Below are 25,305 nucleotides of genomic sequence, written 5' to 3'. Positions count from 1 at the left end.
CTCCACTAAAGCACCTTCCTCCTCCTCCAACGCAACCTCTGTCTCGCAATCAAGATGTGTCAGCAGCACGTCGCCAGCAGTCAGTGTCACGCGGCGTGGCAGCACAGCGGTGGGCAAGCGTCAGCAGGCCGTGCTGAAACTACTCAGCTTAGGAGACAAGAGGCACACGGCCCACGAACTGCTGCAGGGTCTGACAGAGCAGACCGACCGCTGGCTTGCGCCGCTGAGCCTCCAACCGGGCATGGTCGTGTGTGACAACGGCCGTAAGCTGGTGGCGGCTCTGCAGCTCGGCAGCCTCACGCACGTGCCATGCCTGGCCCATGTCTTTAATTTGGTGGTTCAGCGCTTTCTGAAAAGCTACCCCCACTTGTCATACCTGCTCGGAAAGGTGCGCCAGCTCTGCGCACATTTCCGCAAATCCCACACGCACGCTGCCACCCTGCGGACACTGCAACATCGGTTTAATCTGCCAGTGCACCGACTGCTGTGTGACGTGCCCACACAGTGGAACTCTACGCTCCACATGTTGGCCAGACTCTATGAGCAGCGTAGAGCTATAGTGGAATACCAACTCCAACTTGCGCGGCGCAGTGTGAGTCAGCCTCCTCAATTATTTACAGAAGAGTGGCCCTGGTTGGCAGCCATCTGCCAGGTCCTTGGAAAATTTGAGGAGTCTACCCAGGTGGTGAGCGGCGATGCTGCAATCATTAGCGTCACCATTCCTCTGCTATGCATCTTGAGAAGTTCCCTGCAAAGCATAAAGGCAGACGCTTTGCGCTCGGAAACAGAGCCGGGGGAAGACAGTATGTCGCTGGATAGTCAGAGCACCCTCCTGTCTATATCTCAGCGCGTTCAGGAGGAGGAGGAGGAGCATGAGGAGGATGAGGAGGAGGGGGAAGAGACAGCTTGGCCCACTGCTGACGGTACCCATGCTGCTTGCCTGTCATCCTTTCAGCGTATATGGCCTGAGGAGGAGGAAGAGGAGGAGGAGGAGGATCCTGAAAGTGATCTTCCTAGTGAAGACAGCCATGTGTTGCGTACAGGTACCCTGGCACACATGGCTGACTTCATGTTAGGATGCCTTTCTCGTGACCCTCGCGTTACATGCATTCTGGCCACTACGGATTACTGGGTGTACACACTGCTCAACCCACGGTATAAGGAGAGCCTTTGCACTCTCATTCCCGAAGAGGAAAGGGGTTCGAGAATGATGCTATACCACAGGGCGCTGGTGGACAAACTGATGGTAAACTTCCCATCCGACAGCGCTAGTGGCAGAAGGCGCAGTTCCGAGGGCCAGGTAGCAGGGGAGGCGCAGAGATCATGCAGCATGTACAGCGCAGGCAGGGGAACATTCTCCAAGGCCTTTGCCAGCTTTATGGCTCCCCAGCAAGACTGTGTCACCGCTCCCCAGTCAAGGCTGAGTCTGCGGGAGCACTGTAAAAGGATGGTGAGGGAGTACGTAGCCGATCGCACAACCGTCCTCCGTGACGCCTCTGCCACCTACAACTACTGGGTGTCGAAGCTGGACACGTGGCCTGAACTCGCGCTGTATGCCCTGGAGGTGCTTGCTTGTCCTGCGGCTAGCGTCTTGACAGAGAGTGTGTTTAGTGTGGCTGGGGGAATCATCACGGATAAGCGTACCCACCTGTCAACCGACAGTGCCGACAGGCTTACACTCATCAAGATGAACAAAGCCTGGATTTCCCCAGACTTCTCTTCTGCACCAGCGGACAGCAGCAATACGTATTATGCACCCGCGGATGGAAGCTACGTTCTCTCTCACCATCCAAAACGGGGACATTTCTGCTTCATCAATCTGTGTCTAATATTCCTCCTCCTCCTCCTGCTCCTCCTCCTGAAACCTCACGTAATCACGCTGAACGGGCAATTTTTCTTAGGGCCACAAGGCTCACTCATCTAATTTTTATACGTTTCAATGCTCTTAAAAGCGTTGAAACTTTAACTTGAACCAATTTTTAGTTAAACTGGGCTGCCTCCAGGCCTAGTTACCACTTAAGCCACATTAACCAAAGCGATTAATGGGTTTCACCTGCCATCTTGGTTGGGCATGGCCAATTTTTACTGAGGTACATTAGTACTGTTGGTACACCAATGTTTTGGGGCCCTCACCTACAGTGTAATCATAGCAATTTGTATGTTCTTCGCCTGCACTCATGGTACAGAAGTGTGTGTGGGGTTGGCCCACACTTTAGCTACATAAATGTAACTTGGGCCTTGGCTATACTGCAGCTACTGAAATGGAACTAAGACTGCGCTCCCACTATACTGCTGCTTCGGAATTGTTCCTGGGGCCTGTGTAGGCTGCTACTGTTACTGAAATGGAACGAAGACTGCGCTCCCACTATACTGCTGCTTCGGAATTGTTACTGGGGCCTGTGTAGGCTGCTACTATTACTGAAATGGAACTAAGACTGTGCTCCCCCTATAATGCTGCTAGTGATATGTTAGTGGGGCCTGTCGCTAATGCTACGGCTGAAATGTTACTAATTCTGGGCTCTGCCTATACCGCTGCTAATGGTATGTCTCTGGGGTGTGGAAACAGAGGCTTCCCAAAGACATGATGGCGGCGAGGCCATTTCCCACCAACGCTGTTACTGTTAAGGTGCATATAACCACGGACACGTGGAGAGGACACGTAGTGCCTCCAAAACATCCCCCGCCACGGCGCACTTAATCCTGGCCACATTCCGTAAACCAACAAAATAAAACCGTGCTACTAGGTCCGCAGTCACCACCACATTACCACCAACGCGGTTACTGTTAAGGTACATATTACCAGTCTGACTGGGGCATGCAGTGTTGGCCGGAGCCCACCTGCATTAAGCATGACATTACTACCTCAGCTGTGTTGGGCAATGCAATGGGATATTTTTGTGTATCGCCGGTGGGTTTCAGGGAGCCACCCATGCTGTAGGTGCACACGGAGTTTAACCTACATGTGTCCACTTGTAAAGAACCCCAGTCTGACTGGGGCATGCAGTGTGGGCCGAAGCCCACCTGCATTAAGCACGACATTACTACCTCAGCTGTGTTGGGCAATGCAATGGGATATTTCTATGTACCGCCGGTGGCTTCCTGGCACCCACCCAAGCTGTGGGTCCACAGGGAATTATAAATGCATCTGTTTCCACTTGTAAAGAACCCCAGTCTGACTGGGGCATGCAGTGTGGGCCAAAGCCCACCTGCATTAAGCACGACATTACTACCTCAGCTGTGTTGGGCAATGCAATGGGATATTTTTGTGTATCGCCGGTGGGTTCCAGGGAGCCACCCATGCTGTCGGTCGACAGGGACTTCACAATAGGGAGTTGTACCTGCCTGTGTCTATGAATTAAAAAGCCCGGTCTGACTGGGGCATGCAGAGACACCTTGACAGAATGAATGGTGTGTGGCACATAGGTTCCCCATTGCTATGCCCACGTGTGCAGCTCCTGATGGCGGTGGCACAGGATTCTATTTCTCATTGCTTCTGTACAGCATTGTGGGCTATCGCCCCGCCCCTTTTAAAGAGGGTCGCTGCCTAGCCGTGCCAACCCTCTGCAGTGTGTGCCTGCGGTTCCTCCTCATGGCAGACGCACTTCTAAATAGACATGAGGGTGGTGTGGCATGAGGGCAGCTGAAGGCTGCGCAGGGACACTTTGGTGTGCGCTGTGGGGGGGGAGGGGGGGCGGTTGGACAGCATGTAACCCAGGAGAAGTGGCAGCGGAGTGTCATGCAGGCAGTGATTGTGCTTTGTTGGAGGTATTGTGGTGCTTAGCAAAGGTATGCCATGCTAATGAGGGCTTTTCAGAAGTAAAAGTTTTTGGGAGGGGGGGGGGCCCACTCTTGTCGCTATTGTGGCTTAATAGTGGGACCTGTGAACTTGAGATGCAGCCCAACATGTAGCCCCTCGCCTGCCCTATCCGTTGCTGTGTCGTTCCCATCACTTTCTTGAATTGCCCAGATTTTCACACAAGGAAACCTTAGCGAGCATCGGCGAAATACAAAAATGCTCGGGTCGCCCATTGACTTCAATGGGGTTCGTTACTCGAAACGAACCCTCGAGCATCGCGAAAAGTTCGTCCCGAGTAACGAGCACCCGAGCATTTTGGTGCTCGCTCATCTCTAGTGAACAAGCAAGTGACTTCACTGCTAACTCTTTCACAATCCTGCAGTCTGTTTAGATGGGCAGAGGCATCGTTGGTTCGTTTAAACGTTCATTCAGTCCCAGTATAAGTGAATGAACGAGCACTGTTTAAACCAAACAATAAGCGAATGAGCCAATGATGATTTTTATGCCTGCAAGAAAGTTACAATGACCAAAAAGTGAAGATTATTCACTTTTGCTCAATTGAGCGATTTTTTATTTTTTTTTGAACGATAATCATTATGTCTAAATATAGCATTAAAGGGGTACCAGAATCAACTTTTATCACCTATCCATTGGGCAGGTGATAAAAATGTGTTCAATGGGAATCTACCATGTCCCCTTCTCTTCTTCACTGTGAACTAACTGCATCCCCTGCAGTGAGGCGAAGATTGAATGAAGTGGGGTTCACAGTTCAGTTCAGTTTCAATGATACTGCTGGCAATAATCAAGTACAAGTGTTTGGCTATTTCTGTTATTTAAATGAATGGAACGGTGGCCGCGCATGTGAATCATAGTATCATAGAATGGTAGAGATGGAGGGGACCTCCAGGGTCATCTGGTCCAACCCCCTGCTTAGTGCAGGATTCACTAAATCATCCTAGACAGATATTTGTTCAGCCTTTGTTTGAACACTTCCATTGAAGGAGAACTCACCACCACCTGTGGTAACCTGTTCCACTCATTGATCACCCTGTCAGAAAGTTTTTTTTCTAATATCTCTTCTGTGTCTCCTCCCTTTTCAGTTTCATCTCACTCCTTCTAGTCTTTCCTTTTCTATGACAATAGGGATGATCCCTCTGCAGTGACAGCCCCTCAGATATTTGTAGACAGCTATTAAGTCTCCTCTCAGCCTTCTTTTAGGCAAGCTAAACATTCCCAGATCCTTTAACAATTCCTCATAGGACATGATTTGCAGACCACTCACCATCTTGGTAATTTTTCTCTGAACTTGCTCTAGTTTGTCTATGTCGTTTGTAAAGTGGGGTGCCCAAAACTGGACACAGTATTCCAGATGAGATCTGGCCAAAGAAGAGAAGAGGGGGATAATTACCTCACGTGATCTAGACTCTATGCTTCTCTTAATACATCCCAGAATTGTGTTTGCCTTTTTGGCTGCTGCATCACATTGTTGACTCATGTTCAGTCAGTCTATGATCTATTAGTATACACAAGTATTTTTCACATGTGCTGCTTAGCCCAATTCCTCCCATTCTGTATGTGCTTTTTTCATTTTTCTTGCCCAGATGTAGGACTTTGCATTTCTCCTTGTTAAATACCATTCTATTAGTTGCCGCCTACTCTTCAAGCTTTTCTAGATCTTTTTGAATACTTTCTCTCCCTTCCCTAGTGTTACCTATCCCTCCTAGCTTTTTGTCATCAGCAAATTTGATCAGTTTCCCATCAATTCCCTCCTCCAGATCATTTATAAAAATGTTGAACAACACTGGGCCTAGGACAGAACCTTGTGGTACCCCACTTATTACATTCTTACTTTTGGATGTGCAGCCATTTATGACCACACTTTGAGTACGGTCACTCAGCCAGTTGTGAATCCACCTAACAGTTGCCTTGTCAATCCCATATTTGGTCATTTTTTCAATAAGTATAGTAGGAGATACTTTGTCAAATGCTTTAGTAAAGTCAAGATATACTATATCCACAGCATCTCCTGATCAACCCAGTCAGTGACACTATCATAGAAGGAAATTAGATTTGTCTTGCGTGACTTGTTTGTTATAAACCCATGCTGGCTCTGGTTAATTACTCCATTTTTATCTAAGAACTTGCATACATGTTGTTTAATAGTTTGTTCAAAGATCTTTCCCAGTATAGACGTCAAGCTCATAAGTCTCTATTTTCTTGGATCCACCTTCTTCCATTTTTTGAAGATAAGGACAACTTTTCCCCCTTTTCCAATCTTCTGGGACTTCTCCTGTTCTCCAAGAATTTTCAAAGATTACGGCGAGTGGTTCAGCAATTACCTCCGCTGCTTCCTTTAGTTTCCTAGGATGCAATTCATCTGGACCTTGAAACTTGAATTCATTTAAATTAGCTAAGTGTTCCCTCACCATCTGTTTGCTTATAGATAGCTTGCATTCTTTTATTCCCCCAATAGCACAGTGAAGATCAGTTGTTGTTCCATCTACTTTCTGAGAGAAACCAGACACAAAATAGGAATTTAAAAGTTCGGCCTTCTCAACACCATTCTTAGCTAGAGATGACCTAGTATACTCGCTAAGGCACATTACTCGAGCGAGTAGTGCCTTAGCCGAGTATCTCCCCACTCGTCTCTAAAGATTCGGGGGCCGGAGCGGGTGACAGGTGAGTTGTGGCTGCCCACTCCCCGCCACAACTCACCTGTCACCCGCCGGAGCGGGTGACAGGTGAGTTGTGGCGGGGAGTGGGCAGAAGAGAGGGAGATCTCCCCTCCGTTCCTCCCCGCTCTTCCGCGCCGCTCCCCGCCCCCGCCGGCCCCCGAATCTTTAGAGACGAGGAGGGAGATACTCGACTAAGGCACTACTTGCTCGAGTAATGTGCCTTAGCGAGTATACTCGCTCATCTCTATTGTTAACCAATTCACCATTTTCATCTTGTAAGCATCAAATAGCATCTTTGACTTTTCTTTTGCTTTTGACATACCCCCCACATCCTTTTTTATTGCCTTTGGCCTCTGTTGCAAGCCTCAATTCATTATTAGCTTTAGCTTTTCTGACACTTGCCCTACAGATTCTGCAGACCACATATATTCTTTTTTAGATGATCCCCCCTCTTTCCATTTGCTAAACATATTTTTCTTTGTTTTTAACATGTGCAAACATTGCTCCACCCAATCTGATGTTGCAGCTGGTGACAGAGACACGGGTCCTCCATTCTTGGCATCAGCAGAGGTCTCAGCAGTAAGACTCCCATGAATTAGACTTTTATCATCTATCCTATGGATGGCTGAAAAAAGTTAAGTCTGGTACAGCCTATTTATGGGAGGAAATATCTGTATAACCTCTAAGCATTGCTGAGGCTGATTAATTTTTTAGTTGCATCCAGAGAGTTTGTTTAGCAGCCCAAACAAATCAGTCATCAGGTGAAGAAGGAATATGTGAATGCTGGGTCTACTCTAATTCTCACTGAGTATATTCACAGTCACATTCAGTGTGACAGAGAATCTTCATGGAGAAAAGAAGCATGGCCTGAAATATCTGCTTTCATCTAACTGCTTGCTTCAGATCATTCATTTTCCAAGATTGCAGCAGTAAACATTTATTCTTAAGCCTGGTCCAAAGAAATTAAGGTCTGCTTACTTTGTGTGAGTAAGAGGACACACACGTCTAAGATTGTCACTGGTGAATGAAGACAATATAATATGTAACATTAAATTTTAAAATAATATTGAAGATCATATAATTGTACATTAGGACTTGTGCTTGAACATTGTATTAATCATTGTAGATCTTATCGTGACTCTGGCTGATAATTCCTCCCAGGACCTTCTACTGGAATACAGACTACCTATAGGTGTTCTGGAGCCCTTCCACCCGTATCATCTATGCCTGGTCCAGGTAGTAGGCAGCTGCATGGGGGGGGACTCAAATACAGTCCATTGTTTCATAATATCAAATACATACATCATGGTAACATGAGACAGTTACTGCTCCAAAATACTGTACAAAAGAGCAGCACATCATAAATGTATCTGTTACTGTATTGTGGGTTTAAATATGCTGAAAGAATGCAGTACATTTTCACAGGTGCCTGCAAAGTTGTATTTTTGCATCAATACTGTAAAAATGATTGTTCAAATTGGAGTGTTTCCCACTTATAAACTACAAGCCAGAGTATAACCACACCATTTAAAAACAGCTGTCAATAGATGTGATAGAAAGAGTACAAATCTCCTTAAAATTTTTTCATGAATATTTATGCCATGGTAGGGTGTGAAATACCAGAAATGTAACTTAAAGCTCTTAGGCCCATGTTCAAAATATGTCTGTATCATTTTCACAGTTAAAGCTCGGTTTTTATGATACATTGCTACAAATCCCCTGCATATACTGTGGTCAAAATATCAAATTCTAGCTGTCTGCAGTAGCCACCAGGGGGAGCTTGCTGTATGCACTTTATACATAGAAGTCAATAAACAAGCAATAAATTCCATCTGGTGATGGAAAACAGGCATATCTTTTTTATATAGGTACTGTATATTAACAAATTAATCAGCACACAACGTAAAAGAGAAATAATGTTAAAATATGGTCATTCATTTTACGCACCTATGACGTTACATTCCATCTGATATTAAAAGCATGTTATAAAATATAAAAAACTGCACTATTGAATTGCATAATGTCATACATGTAAGGGATAACATGATTATATATTTTGCCATCACAATACTAATTGGGAGGGGTATTGTCTCTCCTTGAGAAGAACACCTGGATGGTGAGTGAGGAGACTTATAAGGCCATTCATGCTCCTCTTTGTAATTTGCAAATAAGGAATATGGAACCTTACCGCTGCAGCGCCACCTATTGGATGGCAGCCTTCCTTCAAATCAATGTCAAACCCTTTATACAGTTCTTGAATTGAAAACCAAGCCAGATTCCATACACAGACAACTGTTTTGGGGTGTTTGCCCCTCATCAGTATGCAGTGGGATTCTGGATTGGCTGGTGAGAGGCCTGTGACTAATTGCATATTGTACTGTTGTTCTCTCTCATTAGCATGGTGGGGTGGGGGGGACATTTTCCTTTCTTATTATAGTTTTATAATACCCTCTTACTATGTAGTAATTTTATGCGTATCACAAAGTAATCTTCAGTATTCTTATATCTTCCCTTATCAGCCCCATGCTCAGGCCCCTGATGGGTGCCATCTTTACGTTACCATTGAGCGCAGAACGAGCTCCATTACACAGCTGAATGGATTTACTTACCGTGCTTTACAGGTGAGTTCTAGTTGTCCAACAGGCCAGATATTGTGGTACAATCCAGGTACAATGTTGCCATGATTTATATTTACAGGTTCTACTCGTTGGTGTGGAGACTTCTCTTCAAGATCCATCCTATCCTCTCTTGGCACTAGCACGGATTGTCCCCAACTATAAAGATTACAGGTAGGTTTGTTGTACAGAATATTTGCACATGATATATTTAGTAAAACTTTGCTTAATTATTTGATATATCTTACATTTAACCAATGACAAAAATTGGTGAGAAATTGTCATATTGTAGAGAAAAGACACATACAAACAACAATACAAGAACCACCTTAGTGCAATCTTAAAGGAGTTGTCCAAGTTGTAGTTTATCCGTAAAACTCCTTCTATATGCACTAAAATAACAACTAGGGATATACTCCCCGTGCCTGCTGTGTCCTTTGACGTTGCTCTGGGTCTCCCCCGTGACGTCATGTTTACAGGCTGCCCGAGCCTTTTCATGGGTACACAGGCGCTGCAGTCAATAACAGAGCTCAACCCTGGATCGCTGAGCTGTGTTATTGGCTGTAATGCCTGTGATGTCCCTTAAACCATGCGGGACTGCAGCTGTACAGAGGACCGAAGAACCAGCCCAGGACACAGGGAGAGGTGAGTATATCACTATTTATTTTAGTGCATGCAGGACTTTTACAGATAAGCTATAACTCAGACAACCCCTTTAAAGCTTATTTTGTGGGACCTGGTTGCGATCTGCATTTTTAATTTTGGTCATAATTTGGGAAATTATATTCTAAAACCATGCAGACTTTTTGTTTTTACAACTGGAGGTCAGACATGTTCTGCACATTAAACTAAGAACATAAAATAGATCTGCTGTGGTATGGAGAAGGCAGGTAGACACACTGAAATGACATCACATGAGTAAGGCTGGGTTCACACGGGGCGGATTCCAGTCGGAAATCTCTGCGTTTGGCCACAGCAAAAACCGCGAGATCTCCGCCGGGAGAACCGCCGCGGTTTAAGCCACGGCAGCTTTGAAGCGGCCCGGGCCGCTAGAGAAGAGCGCGGCCGCGACGAAAATAAACAAAAAAAAAAGTAAATAGACATGCTGCATTTTTGGAAACTGCGGCTGCGGCGGCCGCAGCCGCGGTTTCAACTGGATTTACCGCAGCGGATTAGCCGTCCTGTGTGGACGAGATTTCTGAGAAATCTCATCCACATGGCTGGCTAATCCCGAGATTAGCGGCCGCGGGCGGATCTGCTGCGGCAAAACCGCGGCAAATCCGCCCTGTGTGAACCCAGCCTAAGGCTGAGTTCACATTAGCACTTTTGTTTCCATCTAGCTGTTCAGTTGTGGAAGCAGCTAAATGGAAAGAATACACTTTCGTTCTTGTGCCTATAGACATGCATTAAAGCTGAAGACCTTCAGTTTCATCTGTCTGTCAATTTTCTATTGCCATTCCATTTTTAAAACTGAAGCAAAAACAAAGACGCTTTTTGTTTCAAGTTCAAAAAACGGAACCAAGACGCATTGCAGTATTTCCGTTTTTTTTTAACATTGCTGTCAATAGAAAATAGAGGCAAAAGGAAAGCTATCTATTTGCTTCTGTATATCAATTTCATTTTCTTTTCGTTCTGCTGCTCCCACAATGGAAAAGCTAGATAGAAACAAAAACCAGTAGTGTGAACGGGCCCTAATGCTGTCATCCATCACCATCACTGTTCATGGAGTTGTACAAGCTGTTATTACACATATTAAATATAAATGCAGAATATAACTATACAGCGATATTTTAGTAATTGTGACAACCCCCTCCCCCCCCCACCCTATTTTTGACTGGTAAATTGCTGTAATCTTTTATTTGAAGTGATATCAGTCTCTGAATTGCAAACTTCCCGTAAATTCATAAACTGTCCATAAAAATAGCGTACTGCTTTTAAAGGTTCCCATAAAAGTTTTATGCATCTATGATGAGCAGGTGCAGATTATTGTAACAATAAATGTGTTAGTTGTTCGAATCCCTTTTATCACCCGCACACGTAAATCATTTATTGGCTTTAATTAATGATCATTTAGTTTGCTTTTATAGCTTGTCTTGTGAAATAAATCATGTTGGCATCCTTGATTGGACCAGTCATAGAAACTAGATGTCCCTGACTAAGCAAACACAGCCTGCATTGCCTTCATTGCTTCATTTCCGATTATTAAAATCCGCAAATCCTGTGTTTTCAAATTAATTTAAGAGTTGAAGTCCACAAAAGGCTTTCAAATACAGATGCAAATTTTCTCTAGTTTTCACAGCATGATACAATTTCTCAACTATCATTAAGTATTTGGCCTTGGCTAATTGTAACCAAAAAATATTGCATGTCCTACAGACAGACAAGTAAGCCCCCCGGTATGCCCGGAGTGTCACACGTCAAGGTTACTTTCCCAGAACCGTCTCCATCTTGTTTCCAGATATCACAAAGAGCGACACAAGGACACCCCCAGGTAAACTGATATGAATTTTGCATTTGATGTACTTTCTTGCTACTACAAAATATGGCTTCAGGCTTAAATCTCAGTACACTAAATGTTATGCATGAGATTATATCCCAAATTAAAAGGCATACAACGTAGAATATTATATAGTTACAGTATGCCATACAATATATGTGCTTTGTAAAATATTGGATTTTTAAATAATCAGTCATCAAATGTATTTTAACTAGCATTTCCTGCTTTTCCTATCTTTAGTCTCTTTTACATGGGATTATAGTAGTTGGAGCAATTCTGGGAGTTGTCTTTCTTTGGGAGAGGGATGAAGGCATATCTCTTCCAGTCCTGTGGCCATTGTCTGGATGCCCATATTCCCTGGCACAGCGCTGTGATGGTTTTGGCTGGTATAATATTATGCATGGTTGCAGCACACTGACTCTCTCCACCTTATACTCACAAGGGAGCACTTTCCGGGCAATGATGCACGCTTTTCTGGATGAGGACTCATCATCCAATATCCATACAGTTGTCAATCAATAACACAGCAGTATCCAGGGTACAAAATTTAACAGGAATCACGATGTTCAAAACAAGGTTCCTTTTTATTGCCACATTTCTGCATACAGCGATGTTTCGATTGAACGCAGTCAGTCTTTCTCAAGCCAATTATTTTTGACTAGTTGTTTCATTGCCATAACCACTTCTGACTCCATACTGGAAAGTCCACAGGCCCCACTTCATGCAATGGTCCAGGTATGTGGTTGCAGGCATATAGCCCCTCTGTGTATTCCCTCCACCTATCCTTGATACCCTGTTGGTCATTCATTTTCTTCCTATTTTTGCCTTTGATTGTGCTGTTGCGTGGCAAGAAAGGTTTTTGGTCCATCTTGACCTGTGAGAATAAGCCTCACATATGGCCTCTCATTGCTTCTGCTTCGAGTTGTTTGCAACGCTCATTCCAGCCCATTTCCATATTTTTTCTCGCTGAAAATTGGCATTTAGTTGCCGAACTTCATCTTTGTTGCCAGCAGCCTTTGCTGCCTTTATTGCTCTTCTTTTATCAGCTTTTCTGAGGGTTTGCTCGGACAACCAATAGCATCATTTTTCCTGCTTCTTATAGGTGAGATGCTTACTGACTGTTTCCATAACCATGGACTGTATATTGTGCCATAGTTCCTCTGGATGCTTTTCACAGTTTTAAAATACGGCCATCTTGCACATCAATTTACACAGTCTAATTAACTTTTAATAGCTGCTAAGGAAATAACACCATACTTTGGTCTTTTCGATGTTTATTTCTTTATTTTCATCATTTTAACATAGTCATTCATTTTGCTCTTCCTATAGATCTCTTTTCCTGGGCTTCCACCCTCACAACCTATATGGAATTCCTCCTATCTCTTTCAAGGAAGAGACGGGGTGACCCTCTTCAGTGATGGAGCAGCCCTAGTCTTAGAGTACCACGCTGTTACTGCTGGTAAGCTCTCAATGGATAATGTATGGGGTGCTAATGTATATGGTTGACCTATGGGTACTCATGAAATTGATATGCTTAAACTGCAAAGGCTAAAGAGATAAGGAAAGCCGCACAATTATTGTTTATAACTTTGGCTTAAATAGATTCTGTCACCAAGTTCATGAAGTTTGAGCTGAGCTCCAAGTCATGTAGGAGGGCCATACAGGCTTCTCTCTGCCCGCTTAATGCAGACTAGCTACTCTCTCCCCTTTTGTGCATAGGGAGAAAGCTGTCATTTTGCATTGCTAGGGGTGAGCAGCGGCCGGCATGGCCCACCTCCATAACTTAGAGTTCAGCTTCAAGTTAAACTTCATTAACCTGGTGACAGACTTCCTTTAATGTGTATGTGAACCCGTGAGCACCATTTTATTATTCAGTAAATATCCTACTTTATTTTCTAAATACATTATGGTGTTACATATTTCGCTATTATCCTGTAATACACATTGTGTAGAATTCAGTTTTGCTGCTGGTTGTCATTGGAAACAGTTGACAAGCTAGTTCAAAGACATGTTCCTAATTGCATTGCTGATCTCCCATAATGCAGCATTTGTACTACATCAGATAGCTATGCAGTGCCTGATGTAAAGACTGCATTTATATAGTTAACCAGCATGGCAAAATACGAATTAAACTACTGAGAAGGTATAGCTCTGCTGTGGCTTAGTATAGAGGTTGGGTCCTAATGACTGTATATTTGTGGATTGTGCTCAAAGAAAACAAAAATCTCCTGGTATGAGATTATAGCAAAAGTGAACTAAACAAGTAACATGTGAACACACGGACCACATTTATTACGTAGACTTTGAAAGTTTTGGGTATAAATTGTGCCAAAAAGTGAAAAATAATAAAATGAAACACATTTGTGCTAAAATTGCAACTCACCAAATTTTAAAAATGATTAAAAAGTTGGTGTGGTTTCCAAGAAAACATAGTTTTATCTAAATTTAGGGCTCAGTCACACGGGCGTTTGTACGTGCGTCTGTCAGTTGCGTTTGCCGGCTGCATCTAAATAGAACCATTGCTTTTCAATGGGAGTGGGCACATGTGCGAATTTTACATGAGCACAAACAATGAATTCATGAATGGGTGAGTGCTCCCTCTGATTGGCTGAGTGCAGGGACCAATCATAGGCAGTTCTCAGCTGTCATTCAATAGCTGAGAGCTGCTTCTGATTGGTCACAGAGCTCAGCCAATCAGAGGCAGCCCTTTCACCAGGCAGGGATTCTAAATCTCCGCCTGCTGAAAAATCCTCCGAGCAGTGCAGGAGAAGAGCCGGATGGACGCAGCTGAGCCCCGGCAGCTGCAAAGAGATGAGTATACTTTTTTTTTTACACATTTTTGGATTCAGGGAAGGGCTTATATTTTAAGCCATTCCCCTAAAATCACTGCAGCGCTTGCTGGCAGCCCATTGCTTTCAATGGACCAGCTGTATTGCCGGCTCCATTGAATTCAATGGGAGAACATGGCTCTCCTGTGACAGTGTCCAGTGACAATGGGGCTCCCTGTGGAGATGAAGAAATCCTCTGCAACAGCTGTCACAGCTGTGAAGAGAAGAGCAATGTTCTCTGTATGTCAGTGGGGCCGCTGCAGCTGCCGCCGGCCCCATTGACCACAGGTGAAACCCCTGGATGTCAAACCATCCAGGGTTTTCACATCCAAGGAATCCCCTGCTGCAGCTGTCACAGCCGCAGCAGGGGATAGCAAGCAGGGTTTTTTTGAGCGGATAAATGCTGCTAGCAGTGTTTTTTCCACCGTGATGCCCGCTTCATTCACGCGAATTTTTGAATGCATAACTGATGCGTTCAAAATTCATGCTGCAAAACACCCGTGTGACTGAGAGCTTATTATGAAAAAAGCCTGAAAATGGCACAAATTTTGTTAGAAATCTACATCTGCTCATAGCACTCGTAGATTTGATTTCACAAATGTGTCAAATTTATTAAGAGGCATGCATTTTTTGATTCAAAAAAGTTTCATTCAGGTTATTATAGAACAATACTATTAAGGAATGTGAAATCAAATAAACACAGTAGAGATTCCCACATGTGCTTCTGTCTACTTGGCGCTATTAGAGAGAGGCTTCACTGAAGCAGCAATGTGAAAATAACTAATCTGATAAGCAGTAATACATTTAGAAAGAAGCACAGACAAATAGGAAGTATCCCAAGACAAAACAAAGCGGAGGGACGGGTAAGGGGGGGGTGGGGGGAATGACTGGGCTACCCAATGTGACCGCTGTTCACATGGTGCTCAGGAAAAGCCGCCGTCAGACCCATTGGATCTCCATTTTAGACCTGACCATTATCAATCCAGGCCTTGAACCTATCCGATGACCAAAAAGAAATCCAAGCCTGCCAAGTTCTGCGAAACTCTTCATGAGCGTCATTTTAACTTCTAAATTTAACTAGCCTCATTCCCTCATAGCACATAAGGTCAATTAGCAACTCCACCCACATCACCCTTGACAGGGGGGGTCGAAGAGCGCCACTGCCTGGGGATAATCCTCCTGGTTGCCAGTATGAAGAATCTCAGCAGGCCTATCCTGGCCCTTCTAGTAGAGCTTCTAGTAGAGCATAGCATTCTCAGAGTCAGCTCCACTCCCGTAAGACAACTAGAATTATAAACCTCTATCAGATTGTTCCATAGGGCAGCCACCGAGGGACAATTCCACCATATATGAGACATTTTGCCCTTGTCATTATTGCATCTCCAGTATGTGGGCGAAGTTTGGGGATAGATTCTATGTAGATGATCTGGGGTCCTATACCATCGGGACAGGATTTTAAAGTTAAAATCCTGAAGTTTGCACGCAGATGAAAGTTTGTGACACAGAATCCAGGCCCTCTCCCAGTCCTCCAGCAGGAAACTCCTGCCCAACTCTCTCTCCCAAGCTTCCACATAGCCCGGCATCTTGTCCTCTGCCTCCCGAGATAGCAACAGCTTATATAATCTGGAAATCATGTGCCTTTGAGGAAGCGGAGATACACAGAATTATTCAAATGGTGTGAGGGATCTAGATAAATTCTCCTGAGGAGTCAGGGACCCCACCAAGCTCCTCAATTGAAAAATTTGCCGCCAAGAGCCACTGGGGGACTCTCCCTCCCCCATGATCTCCACTAGATGCATGTATCTTTTAACAAATTTGGCACAAATTACACCAAATATCTCATCTAGTTAGACAAGCATAAGATCTGACCAAGTTGCAGCTAAATCTCACATTTTCTATGTGGATCCGCAGCAAATACCGTTTGTGACATGCTATGCAAAGTGCTTCTTCCAGCACATGAGTGGAAATCATTTGCAATTTCCGCTCATAGAGGAAAAATTGCAGCATGTTCTATTTTTGTGCGGATTCCTCATGGAAGGCTTCCACTGCAGTAAATTGACATTATGGATAGGTTGCAAGTACCCGCATCCTCGCCTAGCGATGGTGCAGGAAAAATAAACACTTTTTTTTTAAAAAAATCACCACTGCGCATTTCTGATGACTTACCATTCGTAGTACAGATAATGAAGAAAGAAGACAGGTACCCACGGTCGCCGGATGGGATCGGGGCCAGATTTCACTGCAGGCACCCGCTTTCGGAATCCGGCTCTGCCGTGTGCAGGCGGCTCAATGCAGCTTTTGGTGCAGAATTAACCCTCCTCATTGAGCAGAGTTGATTCCACAGTTTAAATGGCGATAAAAATCTCCTCCACTTTGCTGCTTCTATAAATGCTACGGATTTTCCGTGCAGAGGGTTTCGCATGGAAAATCTACCCTAATACTAATGATGTATTATACGGAGAACTGCGAGGGGACACATATTCAAAGAATCTCACTAAGCTATTACTTATGTTCTGCAAATGGTACTGAAAGGGTAATTAAAGGTCAACTGTAAATATCCTTAATATTCAGCAAAAAAATCAATCTCTGGATCGATCTGATACTGGCTTTGAGGTTAATGGCAGCGAAAGCCAAAGAGACAAGGTTTTGTAAATGTGATGTCATATAGACACAATCTATCTTTTTTTATATTTATTTTTTTAGATTCAAGGCGAGTCCCATGGCACCTATCAAACCACTGTGGGTTCTCAGTAGTCCCTTTGGACATGGAAGTCTATCACAAGCTGTTGTTGAGTACTAGCAACAAGGCCCTCACTATAACTGGTGTACCAATTCAGGTAAATCAAGAGCAGTGATAACAATAATGAAATCAGTGTCATTATGTGATAGAAAATGGGAATTAAATAGGTTTTCTGGAAAAAAAAACCTATTGATGACCTATGCTTAGGATAGGTCATTAATAGTTAGTCGCCAGGGACCCACCACTCGGGATCTCTGGTGATGAGTGGAACACCAGGTCCATTGTCATAGGGTACAGCAATGGAAGTGCCCTTGCTTGCTTCACTCTTATTGAAATCAATGGGATCCTTAACCAACTATTACATTTCCGACACTTCTGCCTCCAACACAAGGGATGGCTGTGGAAGTGTAATAGCCACTTCAGCTTCCATGAATTTCAATGGGAGTAAAGCCAACTAATGCACTTCTGCTCCCATTCCCTATGACGCACTGATAGCGGACCAGGCGATCAGCCCATCGCTGTGGATCTGGAGTGACCTATCCCTAGTGATTAACTATTGATGAACTATCTTGAGGATAGGTTATCAATAGTTTTTGCCCAGAAAACCTCTTTAACCATTTCATACATGACAAAAGTCAGTGGAATTATTAGGAAGTGTGCTTATTGTTCATGATCTGAACTTGGCACTTTTGCCCTTTGTAAATTCTTCCCTACTGCAGGGTACAGAGCTGAAAACTATTTCCGGTGAGGCCCCCCGTGTGTCACTGCAGCTGCTGTTGCTGAAGACTGAGGTAAGAGCTGTCATTTCTTCGATCCTTCCTTATATGTGATTTGGTTTACTTTCCCTATGTTTTTCTTTCCCGTGCTTGTTTCTTTACTTTGTTGCTCTTCAGCTTTACTTTGTTATTTTGTTGCAAACCTGAAATGCATTTGTTCATCTCTGTTCCTGACACAAGTCCTTTGTGGAATTCAATGTAGCGTTTGCTAGATGATGGGGTAACTTTTGCTTAGATCTTGCACAAACACAAGAACATTTATCACAGTTGCAAACAATATGGAAAGCCGCCGTCAGTCAATCCCTACTATTCCCCCTCGATCCTGCTTCTTTGCTTTTCTCTCTTCTCTCATTTATAATCTGAACTAACAAGCTGTCGATATCTTTTCATATCACCCCTCAGGGCTAGTGGGAGGTGGACAAGGAGAAGCTTCTGCTTAATTTCCCCCATGGGACAGAACAGAAAAAAAGAGGAGGAAACCTTTTGAATAATTCAGGGTTTTTCTTTACCCTTGAGCTGCAATAAATAACCTCCCTCCTCCTCTCATGGCAGGCACTGAATTAATTCTGAGCCTCATCACTTAAACCCAATGCTACCAAAGGGAAACATAAAAAGAGAGCCTGTGAAGATATGTACTTACATCTGGGGTGTTTAAATAAATGACAGGGCATGTAAGGAATGTCAGCTTTTTGGATGTTAATATCATTTTATGCTGCTAATAGTAAGGGCAACGTTCAGCTCTCACAAAAGAGACAGGTGACGAAGAAGAGAAGCTGGCAACGGCGACAGGTACATGTGCCAGCATCGTATTATACGGTCCCTTAAATTGTTTGATTAAAGAGCTTCAAAGGGGGACAGAATTGGTGGGATAAAACGAAAATGTATGCCTGTAAATGTTGGTTTTCATGCTTTGGCGTGTGATTTGTATGTCTTCAGTGCTTCTCTGCTAATCACAGCCTAATTAGTAAGGCTCATGGAGATGCACACTATAGCCTGCTCATAAATGCACCCCAGATGTCTATTATTAACTTCTATTACCAACTAATGCTTCCATTTTGAAGAGACGCACGGAGTAACAAATGGCTAAGACTGGTCATTTTTGTGCTTTTTTTCTGACACATACAGAAGGTTATAACAATTAACAGACTATAACTGTCAATTTTAGCATGGTTGTGAATATATATATATATATATATATATATATATATATATATATATATATATATATATATATATGTGTGTGTATTTTTTTTTTCTCTTCAGCGTCCAGAATACTTTTTGAGTGCATCAGAGATACAGACTTCCACTCATTGTCAGACACAAACACATAAAGCCTCAGGCCACACTAGAGAGGAGACAGGAACTCCTAATAAGGATAAGGTAAGCAGTGAGATATATCCTATTTGCATAATTATGCTACAATTTACTATGGCGATTTAGAGAGAACTAAGAGGGGAATTTATCAAGGCATTTAGGCAAGACTTCCAGTGCAAAAAAGGTCACAATTTTTTTGTGCAAGTTGTACTCTTAGTTTTTGGGCACCCATGTCACTTTTCTAAAGAGTAAGTGGGGCGTATGTTCCTATAATTTATGCCAGAGACTAGCACAAATTTGCTGGCTTGCATACAGTTGATTTTCTGGCGAAGAGACAGCCAAAGATACAACTAATTTATTGAGAGGATTGCGCCTCTTAACTAATCTATGGCTCTATACTCCAATGCTAGTCTTAGATAAATGTGCCCCTTAATGTTCTCTCAGAATAACTTCTAGTCCCTCCGTACCAGGAAATCATTGTTCTGTCCACTAATAAACAAAGGGTAACCACAGTCATACCTGGTTGCATAGTCAGTCACCCGAGTAGAGTCCTGCATGGGTCTACTTTAACACATACACACTTTACCTATTCATGAGATGCATTCTGAACCTCAAACTATGCTGTATTATATTATCCATCATCAAATATAGATAGTACACACCAAAATATCCTAGAATACATGGAATTGATTGTCTGTACCAACAGCTTTACAATTTGCTTAAACGTCCATCCATAAAATATGTTGACAATAGTATCGGGACACCAACCAATCCTGTGCTGTCAGGCGAAGATAATATGCAATTGGAAATGGGAGCATCAGGTATATAAGGTGAGCATCACACAGGCATATCCCAGTACAGAAACCCTCAGAATGCCACAAGGTGTAGAGTTGACAGTCTTCCAATGGGGTCTGGCGGTGGGATGTCACCTGAGCAACCAATCAATATGGGAAATCCCAGCACTTTTGGACCTACTGATAGCAATGTTATTCAGAATTGGAAAACAACTGGGGTGTACAGTGCAGCCAGGTTCGAGGAGACCTTGGAAACTGACAGAACATGGGCGACAAAGCCTTGTATGAGCTGTAAAAGCATCACACACATTATCTGCCAAAACACTCAGTCAGGAGGCCATTTGGAACATCCATTAGCAACAGAACTATCCGTAGGGAACTGCATGCAAAGGGTTATCATGGACAAGCGGCTGCACACAAGCCCAACATCACAGCAGTGAATGCACAGAGGTGAATGCGATGGTGCTTGGAGAATCATTCTTGGATAGTGAATGAGTGGAAGCAAGTGTTGTGGATAGCTGAATCAAAGTACACAATCTTCTGATCGGATGGCGGCACTTGGGTATGGTGGTTGCCTGGAGAGCAGTTTCTACACAACTGCATTGTCCCATCAGTGAAGTTTGAAGGACTAGAGCCATTGGTTATAGTGAAGTCCACTCTTAACACCTATGGATTCAGAGACATTCTGGACAAAGTGTCATTACCTACCCTATAGCAGTACTTTGGTACAGCTCTATGTCTCTACCCACATGACTGAGCATCATGCCATACAACACAAAGTGTTGAGGCTTGGTTTGAGGAGCAGAACATCTGCAAACTTCACTTGGCCACCCCAAAGTCCAGATCTCAATACCAGCAAGCATCTTTGAGACAAACTAGAATGCCGTTTCCGTGCACACCCAACATACCTATCATTTTCCGCATCACTATCTGAAACTCTCTTCAAGGAATGGAGACAAATACCTCCACACATCTATCTGTTGGGTGGAAAGTATCCCTAGGAGAGTTACAGCTGTAACTAAGGCCAAAGGCAGCCGAACACTGTATTGAAAAATGTGAATAACCTTTCACAGATAAGATTCTAAAATATAACTTTTAAAAATTAAGGTTAAAATAAGGAAGGTCAAAAAAGACAGACAAACACAAAAACAAAAATATACACTGCGAACAATTGTAACCCCGAACCCGCTTAGAGTGATACAGTCTCGACCCAGCCCATTGTTTGGCTAGAAGGGCCTAGAAATATGGAAAAATAAGGCCGCTTCTGGGAGACAAAATACTATAAACTGGTCTATGATTCTAGGACCAAGTTTTAGTAGGACGGGTGATTTATAGTCGCAGTTGATAAACGGGTAAGGCTCAAAAATAGCTCAAGTGTAGAGAAAAGGGCAATTTAAATGGTTCGTGGTTCGATGCGTTTCAGCCGTTTAATCAGCTCTTCAGGAACCTATCTTGAACCTACTTGATGTATAGAGAGTATAATCCCAGTATGCTTAGATAGGGCAATGCACACAAGGTAGCCGTGCCAATATAGGAAATCACGGCGTACTTATACCCATGTCAAAAAAACTGCCCACCTTACAATGAAGGAGAGCTCAGCTACCTCACCCTAATTCAGGCTAGGTGTCCCCAAAGTTATTCCCTAGTACAATATGACTAGGATCAATCCCTAGTAAGCTTATCCTAGGCTAATAGAAACCAAAAGGTAATAAGGAGGCCTACCTAGAATAGCTAATGAGACAAAGAGACACCTAGATGCAAATGCATAGGCTACTCCGTAGAAATGGTGTGGTAATACCACCAAAAACAACAAATCATCAAAAAAAAGGTCAGGTAGCATAGCCCCCAGTCTTAGTGGTAGACTGTGATGCCGTGAAACGCATCGAACCACGAACCATTGAATGTGCCCTTTTCTCTACACTTGAGCTATTTTTGGGCCCTACCCGTTTATCAACTGTGACTATAAATCACCCGTCCTAATAAAACTTTGTCCTAGAATGATAGACCAATTTATAGTATTTTGTCTCCCTTATTTTTCCGTATTTCTAGGCCCTTCTAGCCACACAATAGGCTGGGTCAAGACTGTATCGTTTTAAGCGAGTTTGGCGTTACAATTCTTCGCAGTGTATATTTTTGTTTTCGTGTTTGTCTGTCTTTTTTGGCCTTCCTTATTTTAACCTTAATTATTAAAAGTTATATTTTAGAATCTCATCTGTGAAAGGCTGTTTACACATAATCTGATTCTCCTGCCGTGTTGAATTATGAAAAATGAATTTCATCACCTTTTATGTGTATCCCAATACTTTTGTCAACATAGTGTATGTAGCATCTATAGAAGTAGCCTAAAAAAATCTTTCCACCCAAAATTACACTTAGCATTTCCCCATGTTTTTTTTTTCTACAATAGCCTATTACACTCTTGTAAGTGAAATTTTATAATATTGCCATGGTTTTTCTGATTGATTCCATCATGGAAAATTCCAAAATTAAAAAATGCATGTAAAAACGGTGACTCTGATTTTTATATGCAGTGCCATGGTGTTTTTTTATTGAAACAGTTCAAGAACCATGTCTTCTTTATGGTGGTGGTACTGGTGTGGATTCTTGCTGACGCTACATGTTTGTAGTTTTATGATCCAGCTTTGAGCTGGTGGGCTGAATCATTTCTGGCAATCTTGTTGCTACCTTGTTAGGTGGCACATCTCTAGCAACCAGATTGTCCAGATACTGAAGTCCTAGTTCAGAATTTCAGGCAAAATTTGAGTTATGAGACATCATTGTGATGTTGCACGGCCATTGCCGAATCCAGGGAGTGGGCTTTAGCAACAAATGCTGTCTGTTAGGTTTAAGATATATTTCTCAGTCCTACAGATCAAGATAGTGATGTTTATGAAAAGATAGATGCTGATGTTCAGCTTTGTGTCCTTAACAGATTTCCATTGACAGAGACAAAGTGCACAGGAAATTATCACTGTGGATTAAAAAGTAGAGTGGTGAGAGAAGGCATGATAGAGGGATGAACTAGGAAAGATGGAGACAGTAATTGTGGTGTACACTGGTCTGCTCTTTTCGTTGAGGTGACTCCACAGATGGATTATTTCACAAAAGAAAGGATGAAAGAGGGAACGATAAAAGGCAAACAGCGGCTTTTCTGCTTATCTCTGGCGTCCAGAGTGGAAACTGTGTGCTATTGCTTCTCATCTAGTCCTATGCATTGGCGGAAAGTGCTGAGCCTTCTCTTCTGGGGCTGTTTAACTTTGTTTTGTAATCCAGCATCTGTGTACTATAAGTCCCTGCTGAAATGGTGTTATGCAGAATTACGTACTGTTACAGATATGAATGTCAATATTGGAATGTGTATTTGAAATCTTATTAGAGAAAACTGACAGCAAAAGATCAAGTTAAATAGGTTGAAAAAATACATGGGCCCATCAAATTCAACCTTTTTAGATTAATTATAATTCTTAATACCGGGAGCTATTAGATAAGCGTTTAGCCCTTTTTTAAATGCCCGACTACTGTATGGGCTCTTTCACATGGGTGTATTTGTGTGTGGCAAATTTGCGCATGCAATACACAGACAATAGAACCCATTGATTTCAATGGGTTTGATCCCATTTGCTTCTTTTGCACGTGCATTTAGCACACATCGGGGTTGCACAAATGTGCCCACAAGACGCAATGGGATATGTAATACGATGCACAATTCAGTGGGAAAAAGAACACATCTGGAACTCAGCAGGCTAAATAGTCATTTAAATCGGGGCATGATTGTGAGCAAAAAAACATGTCAGGAAGGCGCAAAAGGTACAGTAAAATGCCCTAATACATGTGCAAAATCCGTTTCGTTCCACAAAAATGCAGCACTGAGGCACACAAAAGTGCGCATATGTCCATGTGAAGGAGCCCTAACTGCAAAGAATGCTTTACTGTATAGATGCATAAATTGCCTTTCCTCCAAATGCAATGAATGCCTCCTGGTCCTTTGTGCAGTCCGTCGGCAGAATAAATCCCGTGCCCGTTTTTTGTATTGCCCGCACATATATTTATAGATGTAAAGGAGATCACCTATGAGGGGGCTCTTTTCCAAGCTGAAAAGGCCGTTTTTTTAGCCTCTCATAAAAGAAATCTTCCTTCCTATTTCAAGTTGCTCATCTTTGAACCCTCTCCAGCTCGCTTATATCCTTTTTACAATGTGGAGCCCAAGAATGAATCCCGAGATATGGTCTTACAAATGGACATATAGAGGGGTAATATTATATTTGGCATTATAAGTTTTTATCTCTATTTTTATACACCACAAAAACTTATTTGCTTTTGCAGCTACTGCTTGACATTGAGTGTTGCTGCTTAGTTTATTTGTAACCAGTTCTATGCCATTCAATGTACATGCAGTAAAACAATTCATTACTGTACACTTATCAACAGTACAATTTAATTGCCATGTGTAATGTGTGTACCCATTCACGTACTTGCAAATTTCCTTTGTGTCAGATGTCACCTGGGTGGTGGCAGTAGGAAACTGACTAGATGACATATAGACAGAGTTCGTAGCCATCGTGATAAATTAATACAGGGTGATCATAATTAAGGTATGCTTATTCAGAGATGTCATCTAGACATCTAGTGAGACATGGGTGCAACTCAACCAAATTTGGTGGTATTACTATGCAGGACGTGTTGAAGAGATCCATGTGAAAAAAGCTAGTTCCAAATTTAACCACCTGGGATCGATGTGGCATGGTGAGACATATAAAATACATTAGATGAATATAGAATACAGATGGTAATGGCAGTGTCCTCCCTGCAGACAGAGATGGTACACACTGTAGTTGCTCATGTGATGTTGTACTGATGCATCATGGAATTTATGGCATAGAATAGTGAAAGAGAAAGCAGGGACATATGAGTAACAAAATGGTACCTGATAAGCATCAGACAGGAGGCTTCACTGCATGGAACTGACTGCAATATACATAGGAGATATCCATATTGTGACAATCAATCAAGTGAGTGGTATAGGGGTGGAAAAATGTGGCCATTTAATATCTCAGCTCTGCCATTGTCCTCTACAATTTATATTCCTACTGTTATCTTTTAGAGGGCCAATATTATTGGATATAGATGAACCCCACGTGCTGCAAATGCGTATATGTGACACACCAGCTGAAATGTCTTCTTCTGAAAAAAAGAGCTTCTTGAAAGGGAACATCCTTTAGTAGAATCCTCGCTAGACATCTGAGAATAGAATACAAAAAGATGGCAGTGCA

The 25,305-nt window shown here is 42.9% G+C and overlaps 1 protein-coding gene across 1 annotated transcript in view; it reads left to right on the top strand.

Moving 5' to 3' along the window:
* CCDC33 (coiled-coil domain containing 33) overlaps window positions 1-25,305 on the top strand; it is a 144,027-nt gene that overhangs the window by 33,856 nt on the left and 84,866 nt on the right. Inside the window, exons 6-13 of the mRNA XM_066592363.1 lie at window positions 7,598-7,707; window positions 8,991-9,092; window positions 9,169-9,260; window positions 11,463-11,577; window positions 12,913-13,042; window positions 17,115-17,248; window positions 17,871-17,942; window positions 19,191-19,307. Coding sequence (XP_066448460.1) covers window positions 7,598-7,707; window positions 8,991-9,092; window positions 9,169-9,260; window positions 11,463-11,577; window positions 12,913-13,042; window positions 17,115-17,248; window positions 17,871-17,942; window positions 19,191-19,307 — 872 coding nt within the window. The remainder of the gene's footprint in view (window positions 1-7,597; window positions 7,708-8,990; window positions 9,093-9,168; window positions 9,261-11,462; window positions 11,578-12,912; window positions 13,043-17,114; window positions 17,249-17,870; window positions 17,943-19,190; window positions 19,308-25,305) is intronic.

Source organism: Eleutherodactylus coqui, chromosome 2 (assembly GCF_035609145.1).
Source record: "Eleutherodactylus coqui strain aEleCoq1 chromosome 2, aEleCoq1.hap1, whole genome shotgun sequence".
Taxonomy (NCBI): Eukaryota; Metazoa; Chordata; class Amphibia; order Anura; family Eleutherodactylidae; genus Eleutherodactylus; species Eleutherodactylus coqui.
This window is presented reverse-complemented; position numbering and strand designations above follow the sequence as displayed.